The sequence below is a fragment of the Macaca mulatta genome, chromosome 3, assembly GCF_049350105.2.
Source record: "Macaca mulatta isolate MMU2019108-1 chromosome 3, T2T-MMU8v2.0, whole genome shotgun sequence".
NCBI lineage: Eukaryota > Metazoa > Chordata > Mammalia > Primates > Cercopithecidae > Macaca > Macaca mulatta.
Window position 1 is genome coordinate 35,471,292 of NC_133408.1, and position 18,092 is coordinate 35,489,383.

General features: G+C 63.2%; 2 protein-coding genes and 2 pseudogenes across 18 annotated transcripts in view; 2 read left to right on the forward strand and 2 right to left on the reverse strand.

The window, feature by feature from the left end:
• Positions 1 to 12,887, forward strand: MAFK (MAF bZIP transcription factor K). 7 transcript variants are annotated; one of them, XM_077995943.1, is made up of 4 exons: positions 62 to 260; positions 8,291 to 8,381; positions 9,078 to 9,157; positions 9,841 to 12,887. In XM_077995943.1, the coding sequence occupies exons 3-4, from the start codon at positions 9,122 to 9,124 to the stop codon at positions 10,273 to 10,275; spliced, it is 471 nt and encodes a 156-aa protein (XP_077852069.1). In that variant the 5' UTR covers positions 62 to 260; positions 8,291 to 8,381; positions 9,078 to 9,121; the 3' UTR covers positions 10,276 to 12,887. The 7 variants fall into 7 exon arrangements, with proteins under 7 accessions (XP_077852070.1, XP_014988644.1, XP_077852069.1 ...); XM_077995945.1 differs by lacking the exon at positions 62 to 260 and adding an exon at positions 2,499 to 2,603; XM_077995942.1 differs by lacking the exon at positions 62 to 260 and adding an exon at positions 2,535 to 2,603 and having other exon boundaries at positions 8,168 to 8,381.
• LOC114677102 (uncharacterized) lies at positions 2,756 to 4,083 on the reverse strand (annotated as a pseudogene).
• Positions 10,405 to 12,887, forward strand: LOC106997328 (uncharacterized; annotated as a pseudogene). Its single transcript, XR_013415947.1, has 2 exons — positions 10,405 to 10,461; positions 10,620 to 12,887. The product of XR_013415947.1 is annotated as an uncharacterized LOC106997328 (transcript).
• The window catches only part of TMEM184A (transmembrane protein 184A), a 21,020-nt gene continuing 15,440 nt past the window's right edge, over positions 12,513 to 18,092 (reverse strand). For 6 of the 10 annotated variants that reach the window (XM_015133159.3, XM_028845488.2, XM_077995936.1 and 3 more), the window contains exon 9: positions 12,513 to 17,679. In XM_015133159.3, the coding sequence (XP_014988645.3) occupies positions 17,450 to 17,679 (230 nt within the window). In that variant the 3' untranslated portion in view covers positions 12,513 to 17,449. The remainder of the gene's footprint in view (positions 17,680 to 18,092) is intronic. The other 4 variants (XM_077995938.1, XM_077995940.1, XM_015133160.3 and 1 more) reach the window with 1 other exon arrangement.

Genomic DNA, 18,092 nt, shown 5'->3' on the forward strand with positions numbered 1-18,092 from the left:
AGGGAGGGGGCGTGGCCCCAGGGGGGCGGGGCGGCGTGACGCGCGCGCCGCGGATCCCGGAAGCGGTGTCAGATGCTGGGGAGCCGGGCGGGCGGGCGCGGTGGCGGCGGGCGGCGGGGGGGAGTTGTTGTTCTTCGTGAAGTCGGAGCCCGAGCGCCAGGCGGCGGCGGCCGAGGGGAGCGCGAGAGTGAGCGCCGGCGCGAGGACAGCGCGTGCCCGCGAGGAGCCGCCGCGCGCCCGCGCCCTCCGCTCGACGCCAGGTGAGGGGCGGTGGAGCAGCGGGGACCGGGCCGCGGCGGGGACGGAGACCGGGACGCGGGGCTGGGGCCACCTGGCCGCTGAGTCACGGCCGCCCGGGGGCGCGGGCCGAGGGTGGCGGGGTTGGGTGCGCAGGGCCCGAGACCCCCATGCGGCCCCCTACGCGGCCCGCGCACCTGCCCCGTTGGGCCCAGCCCCGCAGGCCCAGGGGGCTTCCCCGGGACGCGAAGCTCTCTGCCCTGCACGTGCCGCCCGGGCCATGCTTCCTAAGCCCGGGGCCCTGGGGCGTGGACCCCAGACCTGGGAACACGGGAGTCCACGCGAGTCGGCGGCGCGCATTGTGCCCGCGCCTTCACACCTGCGGGGGGCGGGGCGGGCGCCACGTGCGGGCGGCGCGGGGAGGGCGCGGGCGCGTGGATTCCCCGTGCCTTCCGCCCCAGCGTGGCTTCCGCGTGCGGCCCCGGCCTGCCCCCCTCGCTTCCTCCCGGTGACGGGCGGCGCTGCGGCCCACGCGTGCCCGTGGACGGGGTGGGGGTAACCGAGTCTCCCTACAGGCAGGATCCTGGGACTGGTGTTGCTTTCAGCCGCCCACCTGCCAGGGTTGCTGGAAGGAAGGCCGTGGGGAGGCAGGAGGGGAGCAGGTGACAGGGGCCCCAAGGCGCGTGTCCCTTTGCTCACATGTGGGGCAGGGGCTCAGGCCTCTTCCCGCTCCCACTGCGTGGGTTCTTCTGTGTCTCTTGTCAAGTTCAGGAAACTGTGTTATGTGCTCGTGACGCTGTGTGTGTGTGTGTCTCTGTTTGCACACCCTCAAGATACTGGGGGGGTGGGTCGAGGCGCCGCGGAAAAACCCAGAAAGCCAGGACCCCGCCTGGCCTTGGCCCTTGACCTGGGTCCCCCTGGGGTACAGCAGTGGCCCTGTGCTGCATTCTCACCCTCACACCGTGTGTGTTCATGTTTGCGGGGCCTCCTGTGTCCCTCTCCCCGTGTCCTGCATCCCTGAGCATGCTGTTTCTTGCTGCTTAGGCGGCTCTTGTAGCTGAGGCAGAAATCAGATCCACCATTCATTCACCAGGTGACCCACAGGCAGCCAGCCACTCTCTGGCCAGGTGCCTGGCCTTGGGACGATCCTGGGACTCAAAACGCCCCCCACTGCGGGACACCGTGGACTAGGGGATATCACTGTGGTTCGGCTCCGGCACTGCCCTTCCCACCCCTCTGATTCTCCAGGGTGGGCTGCCAGGTCTCTACTGGCACTGAGGTTTCACTATCACAGTGTGTTGTTGTAAGGGGGTCTCCAACATGGAGTGGGATGCCCTGTGCAGCTTCTCCAAGCCCAGTGTCTTCAGAGATGTGGAGTATTGAAAGAGCTGTGGGCGGGGTCTGGAGAACATAGGTGGGCTGTGCAGGTGTCTGGGACACACCTACATCCTATTTGGGCGTCCAGTGCCGTTTAAGAGAACATCTCCCCTTCTTAGGTAACCCAGTAGGAATGTCTGAGTTTGACCTTGGGAGAGGGAGTCTGCTTTTTAAAACTAGACCTTTCATTATTCCAAAATAAGACATTTACTAAAGCAGAAAAACAAACCAGGTTTCTCCTGCCTTTTATCCTTGAGCTGAGCCAGGGCTTTGAGGGGCTGGTTCCCTACAGCATTGATTCCCCAGGTGCTGGTAAACCCGGGAGCCAGCGTTTACCAAGGGTTGGGGCTGTCGGGGCGCCAGCCTTTGTGCGCACCCGGGAGGCCGCTGTTAAGTGAGACCGTCTTCCGGGCCACTCTGCTGTCTACAAGGCGTGCGCTTTCACCCACGGGGCTCGGCGATGGCTGCGTTTGTTTACAGTCTCCAGCAAAGCTGTTTGCCACCCAGACCGAGAAGAAGTTGTGCCTGTTCCTGTCCCAGCTGTTTCTGAGTCTAAAGGTTTCTGGAGTGGACTTTCTGGGTTTCGGGTCCAGTCCACACGGGAAATGGAAATCTGGCCAGCTGGGAGAAGGCTCCGTGTGGCTGCCTTTCAACAGTAAACAGTGACTCACCGCTCCGTCCCCACCCTCCCTGCTCTCCGCGAATGGAAGATACCTTTCCCCGCTATTTATTTTTGCTTTTTATAAGTCACAGACTCCGTCATGTTTCCGCTTTCCTACAGTTTCAGGAAACTGGGAGTGTCGTCTTAAAATCATAGAGTTTTAGAGCAGGTACAAATGAACCTGAGAGGTCACACGCCCCACCCCGACCGGCCGCTGTAGATGAGGAAACCCAGGCCGTGACGTCTGCTGGCCCGTCCCAAGGGCCGGTGGGGTCTGGTGTAGAACCTGCCTGCTTGTTCGCACTGCGCGTCGGGCGTCCTGGGGAAGGTATTGGGGTGGAGACTGCCCTCTCGCTGCCCTCCCGTGCGGGGCCGGCTCATCTCGTACAGTGGGAGGCTCGTATGGGGTGTAGGGAAGACATGCTCCCTGCTTGCGAGGAGCTCACCACACCACGGGGAGGGCCCCGTCCCCAGAAGGATCTAGAACCAGGCCTTGGTAGAGGGTGCTTGCCTACGCAAGGAGAGCAGTGGGGAGCGTTTCTGGAAGAAGCAGGGCTTGAGGGGGGCAGGGGGCCACGTGCTCTCTGCAGATGGGGGTGATCAGAAACCTGAAACGGTGTTGGGGTGAGGGGGTCGGGGTTTGGGAGGAACCCCAAAACTTTTGACTGCCTGTGGGGCTGCGTGGGGGGCACCAGGATCAGGGTGAGGGCATCCCTTTGGCAAAGCTGTGGTCCACACTGGAGAAGCTGGAGGCCGGAGCCTGGGCAGGTGCTGCGGGTTCGGGCGGGAGATGCTTGAGGGCTGGGATCAAGCCCGGTTGGAGCGTGGACGAGGAAAAGAGACAGGGGTGGGGGCAACTCCGGTGAGTGATGCGGTTGGGGGCTGGGGGGCATCTGGGCCCCCCGGAATGCCCCTGGTTGGACTTGGAAGCTGGGAGTGGATTGAAGCCCCAGGTTGGCCGGGGAGAACAGGACGCTGACGGGAAGCTGGAAGCTGAGGACAGGAGGATGGTGTGGTGGGAGCCAGGGCAGGGACTGGAGGAGGTGTGGTGTGTTCTGCAGTTTGCTCTCTGCTGCTGCAGCTGCCTGAGTCACCTCTGGATGTAGCGGAATGACACAGCTTCCTCAGACTGCAAATGCAAGGTGACCAGACGTCCTCCAAGCCAGGCGGACAGTCGTGGCTTGCTGGAGGGCAGCCAGCCAGGGCCAGGCTGCCGGCTGGTGCGGGCCGGGCTGGGGGGTGCCAAGTGGGGTGCCTCCCGCATTTCCCATGTCCAGGACAGCCGGACAGTGGGGGTCCTCATCCTCAATAGGAAGGGTGTCTGGCTGGTCTCTGGGAGCAGCCGGGCTGCAGTTAGTCGGTTGACACCTGTTTGGCAGGTGCCCACTGGGTACCAGTGCCACAGTGGCCCCACCTACCCTTGTGGCCCCCTGTGGAGGGTGCCTGGCTTGGGGTCTCTGGCAGAAAGGCTCCTGGGAGAGGCAGGTACACCCTGGGCGGCCTCTGGTTTTGTGGATTGCACCTGTCGTGGGAGTCACTGGTGAGGGAGAGCGGGAGGGTGCTTACTGCTGTGCTCCTGGATTTCTAAACCCGAGTCTCGAACACAACTCCCGTCCTCCGTTCCTGGTCTTCCTCCCACCCCTCCTCCCTCTCCCGCATCCCACAGCCTCGGAGACCCGTGGAGGATAGAAGTGGAAGGGCCGCTCCGTCTCGGTCAGACCGGCTGGGTGGCCGCGGGGGTGGGGCGTGGGGTCTGCCTTGTCATTCACCCCTTGGGAGAGAACAAGTGACCCATCCAGAGCCCCCATGCCGGCCTTGGAGAGCGAGCAGCGGCCCTGATGCGTCCTCTCATCCAGGAAGAATCAGAGCCCTGAAGCTGAAATCCCCGTTTCTCCATGGGCATCCACAGCCAGGACTGTTTAGAGGGGTCATCCAGCCATCAGCTGTTCAACTCACTTTTGCACTCTCTTTTTTTTTTTAAGAGACAGGGTCTTGCTCTGTCACTCAGGCTGCTGGAGTGCAGTGGTGTGATCACAGCTCACTGCAATCTCGACTTCGTGGCTCAAGCAATCCTCCCACCTCAGCCTCCCGAGTAGTCGGGACCATAGGCGTGTGCCATCACACCTGGCTATTTAAAAATTATGGTTTTTTCAGGAGATCGAGACCATCCTGGCTAACACAGTGAAACCCCGTCTCTACTAAAAAAATACAAAAAACTAGCCGGGCGAGGTGGCGGGCGCCTGTAGTCCCAGCTACTCAGGAGGCTGAGGCTGGAGAATGGCGTAAACCCGGGAGGCGGAGCTTGCAGTGAGCTGAGATTTGACCACTGCACTCCAGCCTGGGCAACAGAGCGAGACTCTGTCTCAAAAAAAAAAAAAAAAAATTATGTTTTTTTTTTTTTTTTTAGAGATGGGGCCTCGCTCTGTTGTCCAGGCTGGTCTAAAGCTACTGGGCTCAAGCATTCAGCCTCCGAAGGTGTTGAGATTACAGGCAAGAGCCACCGTGCCCAGTCCCAACTTTAAGGAGAAACTGTTCCCTCCTGGACCCCAGAGCAGGTCCTTCTCAGCTTGTGCTAGCACAGCAAGAGATGCCAGGGCTGCCAGTCCCCCACTGAGCAGGGCCAGACCCATGGGTGACCAGTGAGTATTAGCTGGGACTTAAAGAGTTAAAAATGGCTGGGCATGGTGGCTCCTGCCTGTAATCCCAGCACTTTGGGAGACTGAGGCAGGAGGATCACTTGAGTCCAGGAGCTCGAGACCAGCCTGGGCAACATGGTGAGATCCCGTCTCTACAAAAAAGTTTAAAATTCTCTGGGTGTGGTGGTGCCCACCTGTAGTCCCAGCTGCTCCGGAAGCTGAGGCAGGAGGACCTCTTGAGCTCAGGAGGTCTGCAGTGAGGCAGGATGGCACCACTGCACTCCAGCCTGGGTGACAGAGTGGGACCTTGTCTCTAAAATGAAAATTAAAAGGGAAAACATGATCCTCCGGGAGCTGAGGTCGCTGCCTGGGGCTCAGCTGCTCCCGAAAACACAGTTCTGGGTGGCTGACCCTGGCCTGCCTGCCCTGCCACCGGGAGCCCCGGGCTCTGGATCGTCACCCTCTGCAAGGTGCCTCCCTGGGCGGAGCTGCCCTGCCCTGCGCTTTATGGAGCCCAGGCCATCGGTCTGGATCCTAGAAGGGGGCGCCCAGCGTCCCGGCTTCGTCACTTATCCCCAGCTGCAGCCGCAGGAGTTGCCTCCATCTGAGGCTGCTGGCGGTTCCTTTTCCTTGAGAGGAAATGATTCCCCCGCTGAGCCTTGTTTAGTTGTGCGTCACGTTGAGGTGTCTGGCCTTGGGTTGAAAACACTACCTCTTCCATCAGAAAACCGGTCACCTAAGAGCTGTTCCAAGTTATAGGTGGTGCTGGAGAACTTTGCTGCCCAGCGCTGCTCCAGGGATGTGGGGCGTGAGTGCTGCAGCCTTACCTAGGTCGGCGGTTGGGGCCTCACAGCAGAAACTCAGACCAGACCTGGCCACCCAGGCTCCCCGCTGTGGCGCGGAACACTGCACTTCTCTGGTGACTCCACCAAAACTCAGAGGAGCTCAGGGGCGCCAGGTGCTTGTGCGTGGCGATGCTGGCATTTTGTTAGCTGGTGGGTATGAGACAGAATGTGAGGGCATCGTTCCTTGGGGGCTGCTGGAGAGGAGCTTGGCTGCAGTGCTGACCAGGTGCCGATGCGGTAGCCCCTGCCTTGGGTCTGGGGTAGTGGGAAGCCGGCGTCACGGGCGTCTCTGGGACCCCAGGCACGCTCTCCCCCTGGATGACACCCTAAGGCTGCGTCTCTGGTTCTGGGGAGGTAGCCATTTCTTTTTTTTTTTTTTTTTTTTAAATTCTTTTTTTTGAGATGGAGTCTGGCTCTGTCACCCAGGCTGGAGTGCAGTGGCCGGATCTCGGCTCATAGCAAGCTCCACCTCCCGGGTTCACGCCATTCTCCTGCCTTAGCCTCCCGAGTAACTGGGACTACAGGCGCCCGCCACCTCGCCTGGCTAGTTTTTTGTATTTTTTAGTAGAGACGGGGTTTCACCATGTTAGCCAGGATGGTCTCGATCTCCTGACCTCGTGATCCGCCTGTCTCGGCCACCCAAAGTGCTGGGATTACAGGCTTGAGGCACCGCGCCCGGCCGGAGGTAGCCATTTCTAAGTGTGCTCTGGTGGCCCTTGAGGCCGTGTGAGGTTGGACAGTTCACAAAACCCTGTTTAGGGCAGTTGTCATTTTTAGATCAGTTGCTTTACAAACTTTTTTTGCACATACAAAACTCTTTCTTTGAATCTCCTTCCAAAAGCAAGCTGTCATCTTTCTTGCCTCTGATGTTTAGAGTGACTTTAGGTTAATGCTGCTTGGATTTATTTTGTGCATGGTGGGGAGAGGTAGGTGCCAGCACCATCCCATCCCGTGCTGGGTTCCTGAGAGAAGCTTTGCCACTTGGCTGGGCCGTCCCTGCTGCTTCGCCTCTCGGGGGGCACGTGGATGGTCCAGGCTTCCTTGGCGGAGCAGAGTCGTGACCTGCCCAAGGAAGTGGGGGACATGCTTGTGAGCACAGCATGGGGGCCGCCCAGGACCCCAGCTTCCCCTAGGTCTCTGGTTCCTCGGAGGGCCCCAGTGCAGGTGTGCCTCAAAGGACTGGGGTTTTGAGATGGGCACAGGCGTGCTCCAGCAGCCCTGGCGACCTTGACCTTGTGGAATTAGTCAACTGCCCCTCCTGGGGTCGCCCCCGGCTACCGTACGCCTCCATGACGTCACAGGGCATCGCGGGAGGCATCTTTTTAGTGGAAAGATCCTCACGCTGAACTCTGCCCCTGGCACCCCGCACGTCATCGTGGCTCTGGCCAGACGGCCCTGTCCCCCAGACCTTCCTTTTCCGCCCAGCTGTGCTGCCATGGCGGGCAGTGGTCCTGGGGGCCAGGGAGCGGGTCCTTGCTGGGTGGGAGGCCCGGGTGTGTGGGAATGCGCGCGCGGCTCTGTAAACATCTGGTGACTCACCGCATAGCTATGTCGTGGCCGGCCTGTGCACTGACGTGCTCACGGTGGAGCTGGAAGCGGTGCCCGCAGCCCCTCCCTCTGACATGGAAAAGTTTCTCATGGTGCTTCCAGCCGCCGGCATTTGCAGGTCCCCACGGTGGCGGAGGCAGCTGGGCCCCGGCCTCTCCACTGTCACCCTTGCCCAAGGGCGGGGTACGGAGGAGCCTGGAGTCCCCCTGGCCTTCCCTGGGACCGGCTGGTGCCATCCTGTGCCATCTACATTAGCGCCCTGAGAGCAGCCGGCCTTGGCAGAGGCAGCGGACCCAGCAGCCTGGCACAGGACCCTGTCTCACCTGTGCGGCCCTCTGGTTGTGGGGGTGGGTGGGCTGTGGTGGGGGGGCCCCCATCGGAGGCAGGGCTGGAGGGTGGAGGGATTTGGGCCGAGGGCTCCCTGGCCCAGGGTGTGGGGAGGGTCCTGGGCCGGCAGGGAGGGCGGGATGGGGTCACCCGCCCCGTGGTGCCCATGTCCGGTGGAGGTGCTGACCAAGGACACCCCCACCGCCGTGTGCTGCTCTGACGTTCCTGCGGGAACCCGTGTCTGGTATTTGGGGTATGGGAGTGGGTGCTGTGGACCGGTCCCGCAAGCTTCCCGGTGCCTGCTGCCTGCCTGTCCCAGCCACCGGGTACAAATGGGTTTGTTGACTGCCTGCCGGCCTCGTGATGTCTGCGCAGACTGACCTGAAGTCAGGATCGCGTTTGGGCTTCTCGGTTTCCATGACGACCGTGGGGGCTGGCTCGGTCCCAAGGTCGTCATGGCAACTATCGGAGGGCTCATGCCGGGGATGCTTTGGCTGGGTTTTTCATGAATGATTAGAATGTGTGACACAATGCAGACGTGAGGACGGCGGGGGCGGCGGCGGGGACGACTCCCGCCAGACGGTTGAACGCTCGGCAGGGCGGCGGCTCCCCCACCTCCCTGGTCTCTGACTGCGGCCCCTGGACCTGCCGCCCCTCAGGAACCCCACACCCCGTTGGGCTGCAGGGTCCTCGCTCGGGGGCAGCTTAGTTGGAGGTGGTGATGTCACAGCTGCAGCGGCCGGGGCCGTGGTAGGTGTCCTGTGGCCTGTGGGGAGGGCGGGGCGGGACGGCGGCTGGGGCTCCACCCAGGCCCACCATGGGGGAAGCTGGTGATGGCAGGGGCTCCCCAGAGGCCCCCTCTCGGGGATCCAGGCTGGGTCCGGAGCACCAGAGCCTTTGCAAGGGTAGGGTCGCTGTCCAGCGGGGCCCCACGCTCCTCGGGGCCAGCACAGCTGCCTTGTGGGAGGGCGGTTTCGCCACCAATCGGTTTGGTCCTTGGGACGGAGCACCTTGTGCTGTGCAGGTGCAGACGTCTTCTCTGACCTCAGGGAGAGTCAGAACAGGAAGCAGCCACTGCTGGTGCCTGCTGGTCACCCTACAGCGCCGGCAGCTGCAGCCCAGGTCTTCAGGGCAGCAGGGGGCTGCACCTGGCTGCCAGGCCCTGGGGTGGGGGGTCCCAGCTGCTCTGTGGACTGTGCTAGACTGTGAGGTGCAGCCAGACCTCCCCCTGGACCCTCGGGCAGAGACAGAGGCCGGGCCAGGATGCCCCACCCCCTGGGAAGCCCCCCAGGACGGGCTGGGCCGGGACAGTGCCCCATCTTGTTTTCAGGGTGCTGTGACCATCCACCCCAGGCTGAGGAACGTCCCTGCATGGGAGGTGGCCGTCCCTTCCGGCGCTGCTGGCCCTGACCTGCGCTGGCTTCTTTGCTTGCCCGTGTTTTCCAGCTACGAGTTCCAGAGAGCTCTGTCCTGGTGACTGTGCCCAGGTTATGACGACTAATCCCAAACCGAACAAGACATTAAAGGTAAGGCTGGCTCCAGGCAGGCCCCGTCTCAAGCACAGGTGTGGGAAAGGCCCCCCCATTCCCAGGGCCGTCCTGAGCCTGTGATGGAGGCCTCCCTGTTGGCAGGAGAAGGGGCTGCTGTGGCCGGGGGATGTTCACAGGAGAGGTGGGGCCAGGATCGGGGACTGTGGTTCCAGGAGATGACTCCCAGGCTCAGGGTGTGGCAGGGTCTGTCCGCCTGGGCTGTGTGTCCGCCAGGCGCTACTGCATGAGCTCACCCCCTGACTCCAGGCGTGGGCAGACTGGCCTCTGGTGAATGGGATGCTCCAGCTCCTAGGGCCTGGGCCCACCTGTGCCTGGCGCTTGCCGCCTCTGCCATGGGGCATGCCTGTGGGCTGGCTCAGTCCCAGCAGCAGGACCCGTGTGCTCCAGGTCCTCGTGGGCTCTGAGGCTGTCGGTAACCAGGAGTGACCGATGTCACTGCTGGCTTCTCCTGTTCAGAAAGGGTCCTGTGGGGCCACAGCCGTCACGTGGGCTGCCTGTGTGCATGGTGTCCTGTGGTCCCTGGTGCGGACGGCAAAGGCCAGCCCCAAAAGAGCATGGGCATGCAGGGGCACCGCTGGGTCCCTGTCCACCCCCGTGCCGGTCCCAGGCAGACACCCCACGTTCTCCCGCTGCTGACCCCATGCTGTGGCCGTCCCCAGGTCAAGAAGGAGGCGGGCGAGAACGCTCCGGTGCTCAGCGACGATGAGCTGGTGTCCATGTCGGTGCGGGAGCTGAACCAGCACCTGCGGGGTCTCACCAAGGAGGAGGTCACCCGCCTGAAGCAGCGTCGGCGCACGCTCAAGAACCGCGGCTACGCGGCCAGCTGCCGCATCAAGCGGGTGACACAGAAGGAGGAGCTGGAGCGGCAGCGCGTGGAGCTGCAGCAGGAGGTGGAGAAGCTGGCGCGTGAGAACAGCAGCATGCGGCTGGAGCTGGACGCCCTGCGCTCCAAGTACGAGGCGCTGCAGACCTTCGCGCGCACCGTGGCCCGGGGACCCGTGGTGCCCTCTAAGGTGGCCACCACCAGCGTCATCACCATCGTCAAGTCCGCTGAGCTCTCCTCCACCTCCGTGCCCTTCTCAGCCGCATCCTAGTGCCGGCTGGGGGCGGGGAGCGGCAGGCAGGCGGGCGGGGGCGCGCCCCTCATACCTGTCACTGGGACGCAGACTCTCGACATCCGAGTCCAAGCGCAGGCCCCTCAGGCGCGGGCGACTCACACCAGGATGAGACTGTGGTGCAGGGTGAAGAGTGGGCTCCCGTGGGCCCAGAGCTGCGTGCCGGTCCACACACACGCCCGCCCCCTGCTCCCCACAGGATGCATCTGTGTGTGGGAATTGGCATCTTGCACCCGTGGGAGTCGGGACATATAACAGAAAGGCCCTCGGGAAGTTCCGCCGCCCCCGCGGGGGCTGCCAGAAGACACGGCCCCAGGAGTTAGGCCCCTGTGGTCAGGTCAGCGTGGGGCTTGTTTTCCACTGCAGCTGGGAGCAGCCTTCGACACCTGCCCTGCTGTGGCCTCCCAGCTGGTGCGGGAGCCCCTCGCTGCCCTGACCGACTCCGCAGACCCTGGGAGGAGCATGGATGGTGCGTCGGCAGCTCCGTCCTTCCAGCTGTCCTGTTGCAGTTGCCCGTGACCCGTGTCTGCCTTAGCAGGGGCTTGTGCAAGTGTGCGCAGTGTGGGAGGCCGCCTGCGTGGGGTGGTGTCTGTGTGTGTGCACGTGTGTGTGTGCAGGCCCGTCTGCCATCACAGCACCAGGGCTGAGGGGGCAGGTGTTCACCAGAGGAGGGCCTGTGGGCACGTGTGGCAGAGAGAGTGGCTCATACGTCGTGAGGTCTCCCGTGTGCTCTGGTGACCCGAGGAGGTCGTGCAGCACAGCACAGAAGCCCCACCCACGGGAGCCGGCCCCCCAGACACCGACCCCGCAGGCCATCCTGGACCTCAGCGGACACGGACAGGAGCGTCCCATCATTTGATGGTGAGCAGGACTCAGGCTCTGTGTCCTGGAGCTGCTTCTCACCAGCTGTGGTCAGTGCAGGGGGAACGAGGAGGTCTTTTGGGGGCCTAGAGGGGAAGGGCCGCTGCAGTCTAGGGAGAGGGGGTGCAGCCTGGGGGACGTTGGTAGATGTGGACGTGGAGGTGGGAGGGAGAGGACGTTGCATTGGGTGGTGGGAGGAGGTGGGAGCCGTGTGCGAGAGCTGGTGGAAAGGCTTGAGGGGCAGGACCAGGATGCGGCTGGCTTATACAAGAGCTCAGGAGTGAGGCTGGCACTCCGGAGGGCGTGGTGGGCGGGGAGGCGGCAGGCACCAGGCCAGGGGAGCCTCGTGGATGTGGCTCCCACGTGCACACCCCCAGGAGCACAGCCACGAGCTGCAGGTGTGGCCTTGGCACTCAGTCCTCGCCCGGAGCCTTCGCCTGTTCCTCCTTCCCCGAGCACCGAAGCACTGGTGGGCTTGGCACTCCACCTTGGGCTTCCTTTTCCTGGAGTGCCACCTTGAGGGTCCCTGCTGTGACTGGGGTATCTGCAGCGGGGGTCGTAGAGCCCCTGCCTGGGGGAGCTGGCGGAATGTGAGCCACTGGCCGGGGGCCGCCACCTAGGACATGCAAGGTGGTGCCTCGGCTCCCTCTCGGCTGCCCCTGCCCATCCAGTAACACCCCCACCGGCTACAGAGCCCAGGCTGGTGCCAGCCACGCTGGGAGGGCGGAGGACAGACAGCCCCGGGGCGGCGACTTGGTTCTGTGTCTACTGTTAGAAGTGAGTGGGAAGCTGCAGGCCCGCCAGGACCACTGGGTCCCTGTGGAGCAAAGGCCTGCGAGTTCCCAAACAGCCGTTGCCCCCGTGGCCATGGTAGGTAATCCATATTGGATGTCATAAGGACCAGGGGGATATTTAAAGAGAGAAACAAACTATATAGAGATATAAAGTTATATTCACAGTTTATCTACAGATTTTTCGTAACAATCTTTCTTTTCCAGTTTGATACTGTAAATCTATCAGAGCAGAGCTTGGGGGCACGGGCACAGCTGGGAGTTGGGAGCAAACCAGAGGCCCGGGCTGCCCACCGTCCCCCTCACCACGGACTGCACCAGGCTGCTGGGCCCCCACAGGACAGGCTGCAGCGGGTGGCCGGTTCTGTCCCATTTTGGGGTTCTTGGTGTCCACGTCTTGTGGGCCGTGGGCGACCACCTGCCCTCGGCCTGTGGTGCTTTGCCGGAGAGGGGACTCCCCGGCCCCCAGGGTGGACGGAGCCGCTGTCACCGCCCAGAGCCGGGCCGGGGAAGCACGGCGCGTTCTGCTTTTCTTTTCGGATCGTTGAAATTTCATTGTCATGATTTAATATATGGATTTTTTTATTTAAGAAAAAGACGAAGGCCTCTTTGCCGCGTGGGTTTGTTTTCTGTCTCTGTGCCTCTGGCTTCCCAAAGAGATCCAGGTCTTTGCGTTTCCAGGGCGTGGGGACCCCTGCCCCCCACGCCCCCACACCGCCTCACCCTGGCCTCTGTGCTACTTGGCAGTTCCATTTCAATATTTATTTTTGTGCTGCTTTTTATCATGATATAAATTATTGAGAACAGATCACATGTGGGCCCGTGTCTGGCCGCCGCCGCCCTGCCCCGTCCCTGCGGCCACCACCTAATTTATTGCCGTGCGTCCTGCTGCTGTGACCGCTTTTGTACCTTTGCAATAAAGAATTTTCTGGTTTCAGACTCTTTCGTTGTGCAGTTGGTGCTTTTGGCTGGGGCTTTTTTGGGCTAAGAACCACACACCCCCCATCCCAGGGGACCCCGCCTGTCCCTCACCAGGGTCAGGATCCGGGCACCATGTGTAAGTGGCTTTCACAGACTGCTGGCCCGTGACTGTGATGCTGGGACAGCCACGGGGGAGGTGCTGGTTAGGTGGCCACGTCCCGGGCTCAGTCTCCGAGGGTCAGGCCGCAGTCCTGAGTGTCGCCATCTGCCCCACCCACAGCCCCCTGTCCATGCAACCTCTCCCAGTGGAAGGAGCAGAGAGCACCATGGCTGTCAGTGTCCCCCTTCCCCAGGAGATCCCTCACCCAGCTCTGCTGGACTCTCAGAGGAGCCTGCAGGAAGCCGTGAGCAAGACAGGGTCTGTCTGGGAGCAGAGAGCAAAGCGGCCCTGCACAGTGGCTGGAAGCCTGTGGACTCCTCTGAAAAGCCAAGGGCCTGCCTACATGCCGTCGCCGCTCCGCCTGGCCTTCCAGGAGAGCAGCCCCGGCACACCCGGCCCCATTTTTGGGGCTGAGCTGACCGAAGGGTGAATGCCGTTCAGTGCTGGACCACGCAGGGTGAAATCCAAGCTGGATTTTTTTGAGACATCTTGCTCTGTCACCCAGGCTGGAGTGCTCGTGATCACGGCTCACTGCAGCCTCAACTTCCCGAGCTCAAGCAATCCTCCCATCTCAGCCTCCTGAGTAGCTGGGACCGCCGGCATACACCACCATGCCCAGCTAATTTTTGTATGTTTTTGGAGAGATGGTGTTTTACCATGTTGCCCAGGCTGGTCTCGGACTCCTGGGCTCAAGCAATCCACTCGCCTTGGCCTCTCCAAGTGCTGGAATTACAGGCATGAGCCATGGCACCTGATCATAATCCCACCTCTCAGCATCTGTGTGGCCTGGGGCCAGTTCCCTCCTTCCCAGCCTTGCTTCCTGTGAGGTGGGCGTGGAGGTGACTGCAGCAGCCGGCACGAGGGTTGAATCTGTGCTGGGGCCACAGCAGCCTGAGCTTGTCACTAGCAATGGCAGGGATGGCACTTTCCCCAGCTAAGTCAGACCTCCCCTGTGGCCCACCCTGCGGCTCTGGGCCCAGCCTGCTCCTCCTGGGGGAGCTGGTGGGTATGAGTTGGGGGCACAGAGCCCCAGCCCCGTGTGGGGCTCCTGGAGGCCATGGACAGACAGGGAAGCTGTGAGAGGAGACGCCACCCCGCCCAGCCGTGCAGCCTGCACCCTGGCCAGGCCAGGGCCCCCAGGGCTTCTACCCTTTCTTGTGGATGCTGGGGATTTTCAGCTGGACCATCTCCCAGACGAGGACACTGAGGCAGGAGAGGTTAGAGAGGTTGGTGGGGGCATTGGGCCAAGACACGTGGCTCCTGCCTGCCTCGAGACCCACTCCTCTGTTGGGGCCTGTCACCGGTAAACCCCTTTCTCTGCAGCGATGGTGACACTGGAACCATGCTGGTCTCCATCCTTCCCCCTCTCACGAGCCCACGCTCCCTCTCGAGGCGGGTTGAGCCCTGGCCTGGACCGCCCCACACTGCCTCCGTCCATGCCAAGCGGGCTCAGCCCTCGGGGCTTTCCTTTGAGTCGTGTTGGAAAGAAGCAGAGCAGCCTCACCCACGGGCAGAGGCGTCTGTGAGGCTCAGGAGGCAGCGGGGAGAGAGGGCCTCCGTGGAGCGGGCTCCCGGTGTCCGAGTCCCTGCTGAGCGGGCTCCCGGTGTCCGAGTCCCTGCTCTGTGACCCCAGCCTCACCCGCGGGCAGAGGCGTCTGTGAGGCTCAGGAGACAACGGGGAGAGAGGGCCTCCGTGGAACCGGCTCCTGGTGTCCGAGTCCCTGCTCTGTGACCCCAGCCTCACCCGCGGGCAGAGGCGTCTGTGAGGCTCAGGAGACAACGGGGAGAGAGGGCCTCTGTGGAGCCGGCTCCTGGTGTCCCAGTCCCTGCTCCATGACGCCAGCCTCACCCGCGGGCAGAGGCATCTGTGAGGCTCAGGAGGCAGAGCGGAGAGAGGGCCTCTGTGGAGCCAGTTCCTGGTGTCCAAGTCCCTGCTCTGTGACCCCAGGCAACTTGCTCCATCTCTCTGGGCTCAGTCGCCGTCCCAGCTGGCGTAAGCGCTGAGCGTGTCAGTTTCCTGGCACAGTCCTTGGCTGGTCCAAGTGGGCATTTGGCGGAAACTGACTTCTCCCCTGTCCTAAACCGCAGGCCTGAGGGGCTGCTGACATAGGAGCTCAGCCCCCAGCACCTCAGCCTCTGCCGCCGGGAGCCCACGTGGTGTCTGGGTCTCCAGAAGGGGAGCCCTCGGTCACGCACCCTCCAAACACAGATTTCAGCAACTCAATCTCTAATGGGGTGGCCTTCCCCAGGGCAAGGGCAGAGCAAGCCTAGCGTCTGGCCAGTGCCCCCAGCCTCCAGAAACTGGCCCTTGGCAGCAGGTCCCCGGGGAGCACCACGCCCCCACCTGCTGACAGAGTGAGACACGGGGGCTGCCTGGTGGGTCTCTCCCCATGGGGGTCCAATAAGGCAGGTGGGCATCTTTGCAGCCACACAGGGAGGAGCTCGGCCTATCAGACAGCCCGGCCGGGCCCTGCAGACCCACTGGCCTTGGATCCCCATGTCCCCAGCCCAGGAAGCAAGAGGCTGGGAGCTGGCCCTCTGTTGCCTGGACCCCACTGGTCCGTGCCCGCCTTGCTGAGTCCCTCGGAGACTCCAGGTCCTGCTGTTCCCGGTGGCCGTGGCCATGGGTGGGGGCAGCCCAGGTGGGAGCCGCGGTCCCCGGGTGGTACCCACTGGGCCTTCCTGTCTGCTCTCCATGCCCAGTGCCTGAGCCCCCCAGGCCTTGCCCACTTCTGCTGCCCCTGCCCCAGCCCCCACCCAACCTGTGCTGTGGGCCCCAGATACACAGAACTGACTGCCACCTGCAGGCCAGGTCACTGCACCGTCCCCTGAGGGGCCCTGGGCCTGGGGGGTGCCCTGCAGTGACACCCCTCGCCCTGGGCCAGCTGTGTGTCCTTCCAGAAGCCCCCTTAGTTCCTGGGCGGCTGTTGTTCTCGCCGCTGGGATTTCCAAGGCCTCTTAGGCGCCTCCAGCTTCCCGAGGGCAGGGCACGTGTCTGAAGCTCGGCTCCTCAAACCCAGGGCCCCACCTGGCATGTGGAGGAAGAAGAGAAGGGGAGGAGGCAGGTGCCCAGGCGGGAGCCCCCTCTGTGCCCCCTGGGAGTGCCCCCCCAGGTACTCAGGGCCCTGCTCTCACGGCCTTGTCCCCTCGCCATGAGTGGGGCTGGCACAAGACCCATTCTGGAGGAAGCAGAGGCTCCCAGCAGAAAGGCGGCAGCTGTGATCTCACAGCCCAGCCTCTGCCCTGCACTGCCCTGGGCCACGAGTCTGCCCACCCCAGTCAGGTGGGACCCCTTTCCCGCATGCAGACTCTGTGACCCCCACCACATCCTGCTCCTCAGGCTCAGGCTCTGCGAGAACAGAAGCCAAGACGCAGTAGAAAATCCAAGGTGTTTAGGCCAGGCGAGGTGGCTCACGCCTGTCATCCCAGCACTTCGGAAGGCCGAGGCGGGCGGATCACGAGGTCAGGAAATCAAGACCATCCTGGCTAACATGGTGAAACCCCGTCTCTACTAAAAATGCAAAAAATTAGCCGGGCGTGGCGGCGGGCGCCTGTAGTCCCAGCTACTTGGGAGGCTGAGGCAGGAGAATGGCATGAACCCGGGAGGCGGAGCTTGCAATGAGCTGAGATCACGCCACTGCACTCCAGCCTGGGCCACAGAGCAAGACTCCGTCTCAAAAAAAAAAAAAAAAAAAGAAAAGAAAATCCAAGGTGTTTAAATATAAATAAGAGCACTTCCCACAGCCCCGCGGTGCTGGCCAGCCTCATGGGCACCCGGTGGTTCCACAACCCATTCCAGGCACACGCTCCCCTGGGTGGGCGCCTGGCCAAGGCTCCCCTGTGGCTGGTGTGTGAAGACATGTGGGCCCTTCTCCACTTGCCCACGATGGCCACAGCAGGCTCCGAGGAGGCCCAGCCCTGGCCAGCTTGTGTGGACCTCACCGGTCTTCGGCACCCGGAGCTGCTGACTGTGTCAGGGCCCGGCTGCCCAGCACCCCGGCGCCCCTCCCTCCAGCTGCCCAGCCTGGGATCCGTGCGCTGTCTGTCTCCCGAGTCAGGGAGTCTGGCCCACTCATAGCTCCCGAGGGGCCCGTACAGCCAAGGCCCGGCAGCCACGCTGACTCCCTGCCCCACGGTGGCCCCTGGGGCTGATGGCCAGGTGATCCCGGGGTCCCCAGGCTCTTCCGATTGGCTCAGGTGCCCTCTCCTTGGGCGGCGGGCCCACCTGGGTGCCTGGCAGGGCCATCAGGTGCCCTGACCCCCGGGCTGGAGGGAGGATGGGAAATGGGCTCCGAGGGCCTCGCAGGAGGGCTCTCAGGAGAGGCCCCCACCTTTGGCAGGGTTGATGGGTGGGGGGCCCTGTTCTTCCCCACAGGCGTGGGCAACCTGGGTCCCTAAAGCACCAGTGGCCAAGGTCCCCCTACAGGTCCTCCGAGGGGATGAGCATCCGCTTCTCCAGGCTCCGGCTCTTCCTGCCCCTGCCAGAGCTGCCGCCGGGGTGGGTGCCGGGCCTGGGCGCCTCCTGCGTGGCCTGCTGCGTGTAGTGCTGGTAGGCGGGGGAGAAGTTGTGGATGGCGTCCTGCACGATGTCCTGGGGGCTCACTGTCTCCCTGAGGCCACTGGAGATGCTCTGCATGGGTGCCGGGGGTGCTGGAGGAGGGCAGCGTATGAGCCCCACCATCCCCCACTGCGCTCCAGCCCCCGCCGGACAAGCCCCCTCAGCCCCGCCTCCCAGGATGCCCAGGGCTGTGGCTCCTGCATGTCCAGGTCTGGCCTCGGCCAGCGGAGGGTGACCCCAGACCCCTGGACCCCAGCCCAGTTTGCTCCACCCAGCACCAGGCCTATTCCTGGCCAGACCCCTGCCAAGGACCACGTCCTCTAGAGTTTCCGAGGGGCTCCAAGCAGCGGAGTACGCCTTTGGCTGGCCTGGGGTGGGCACCCTGGTATCTCCACAATGACTGATGAGAAGCCAGGCAGGCCACAGGCTGTCCCCGCCCTAATGGGGGGCGTGCCTGGCAGGGGACACCCATCCCCCATCACCATCGGGGTCTGGGCCCATCTGG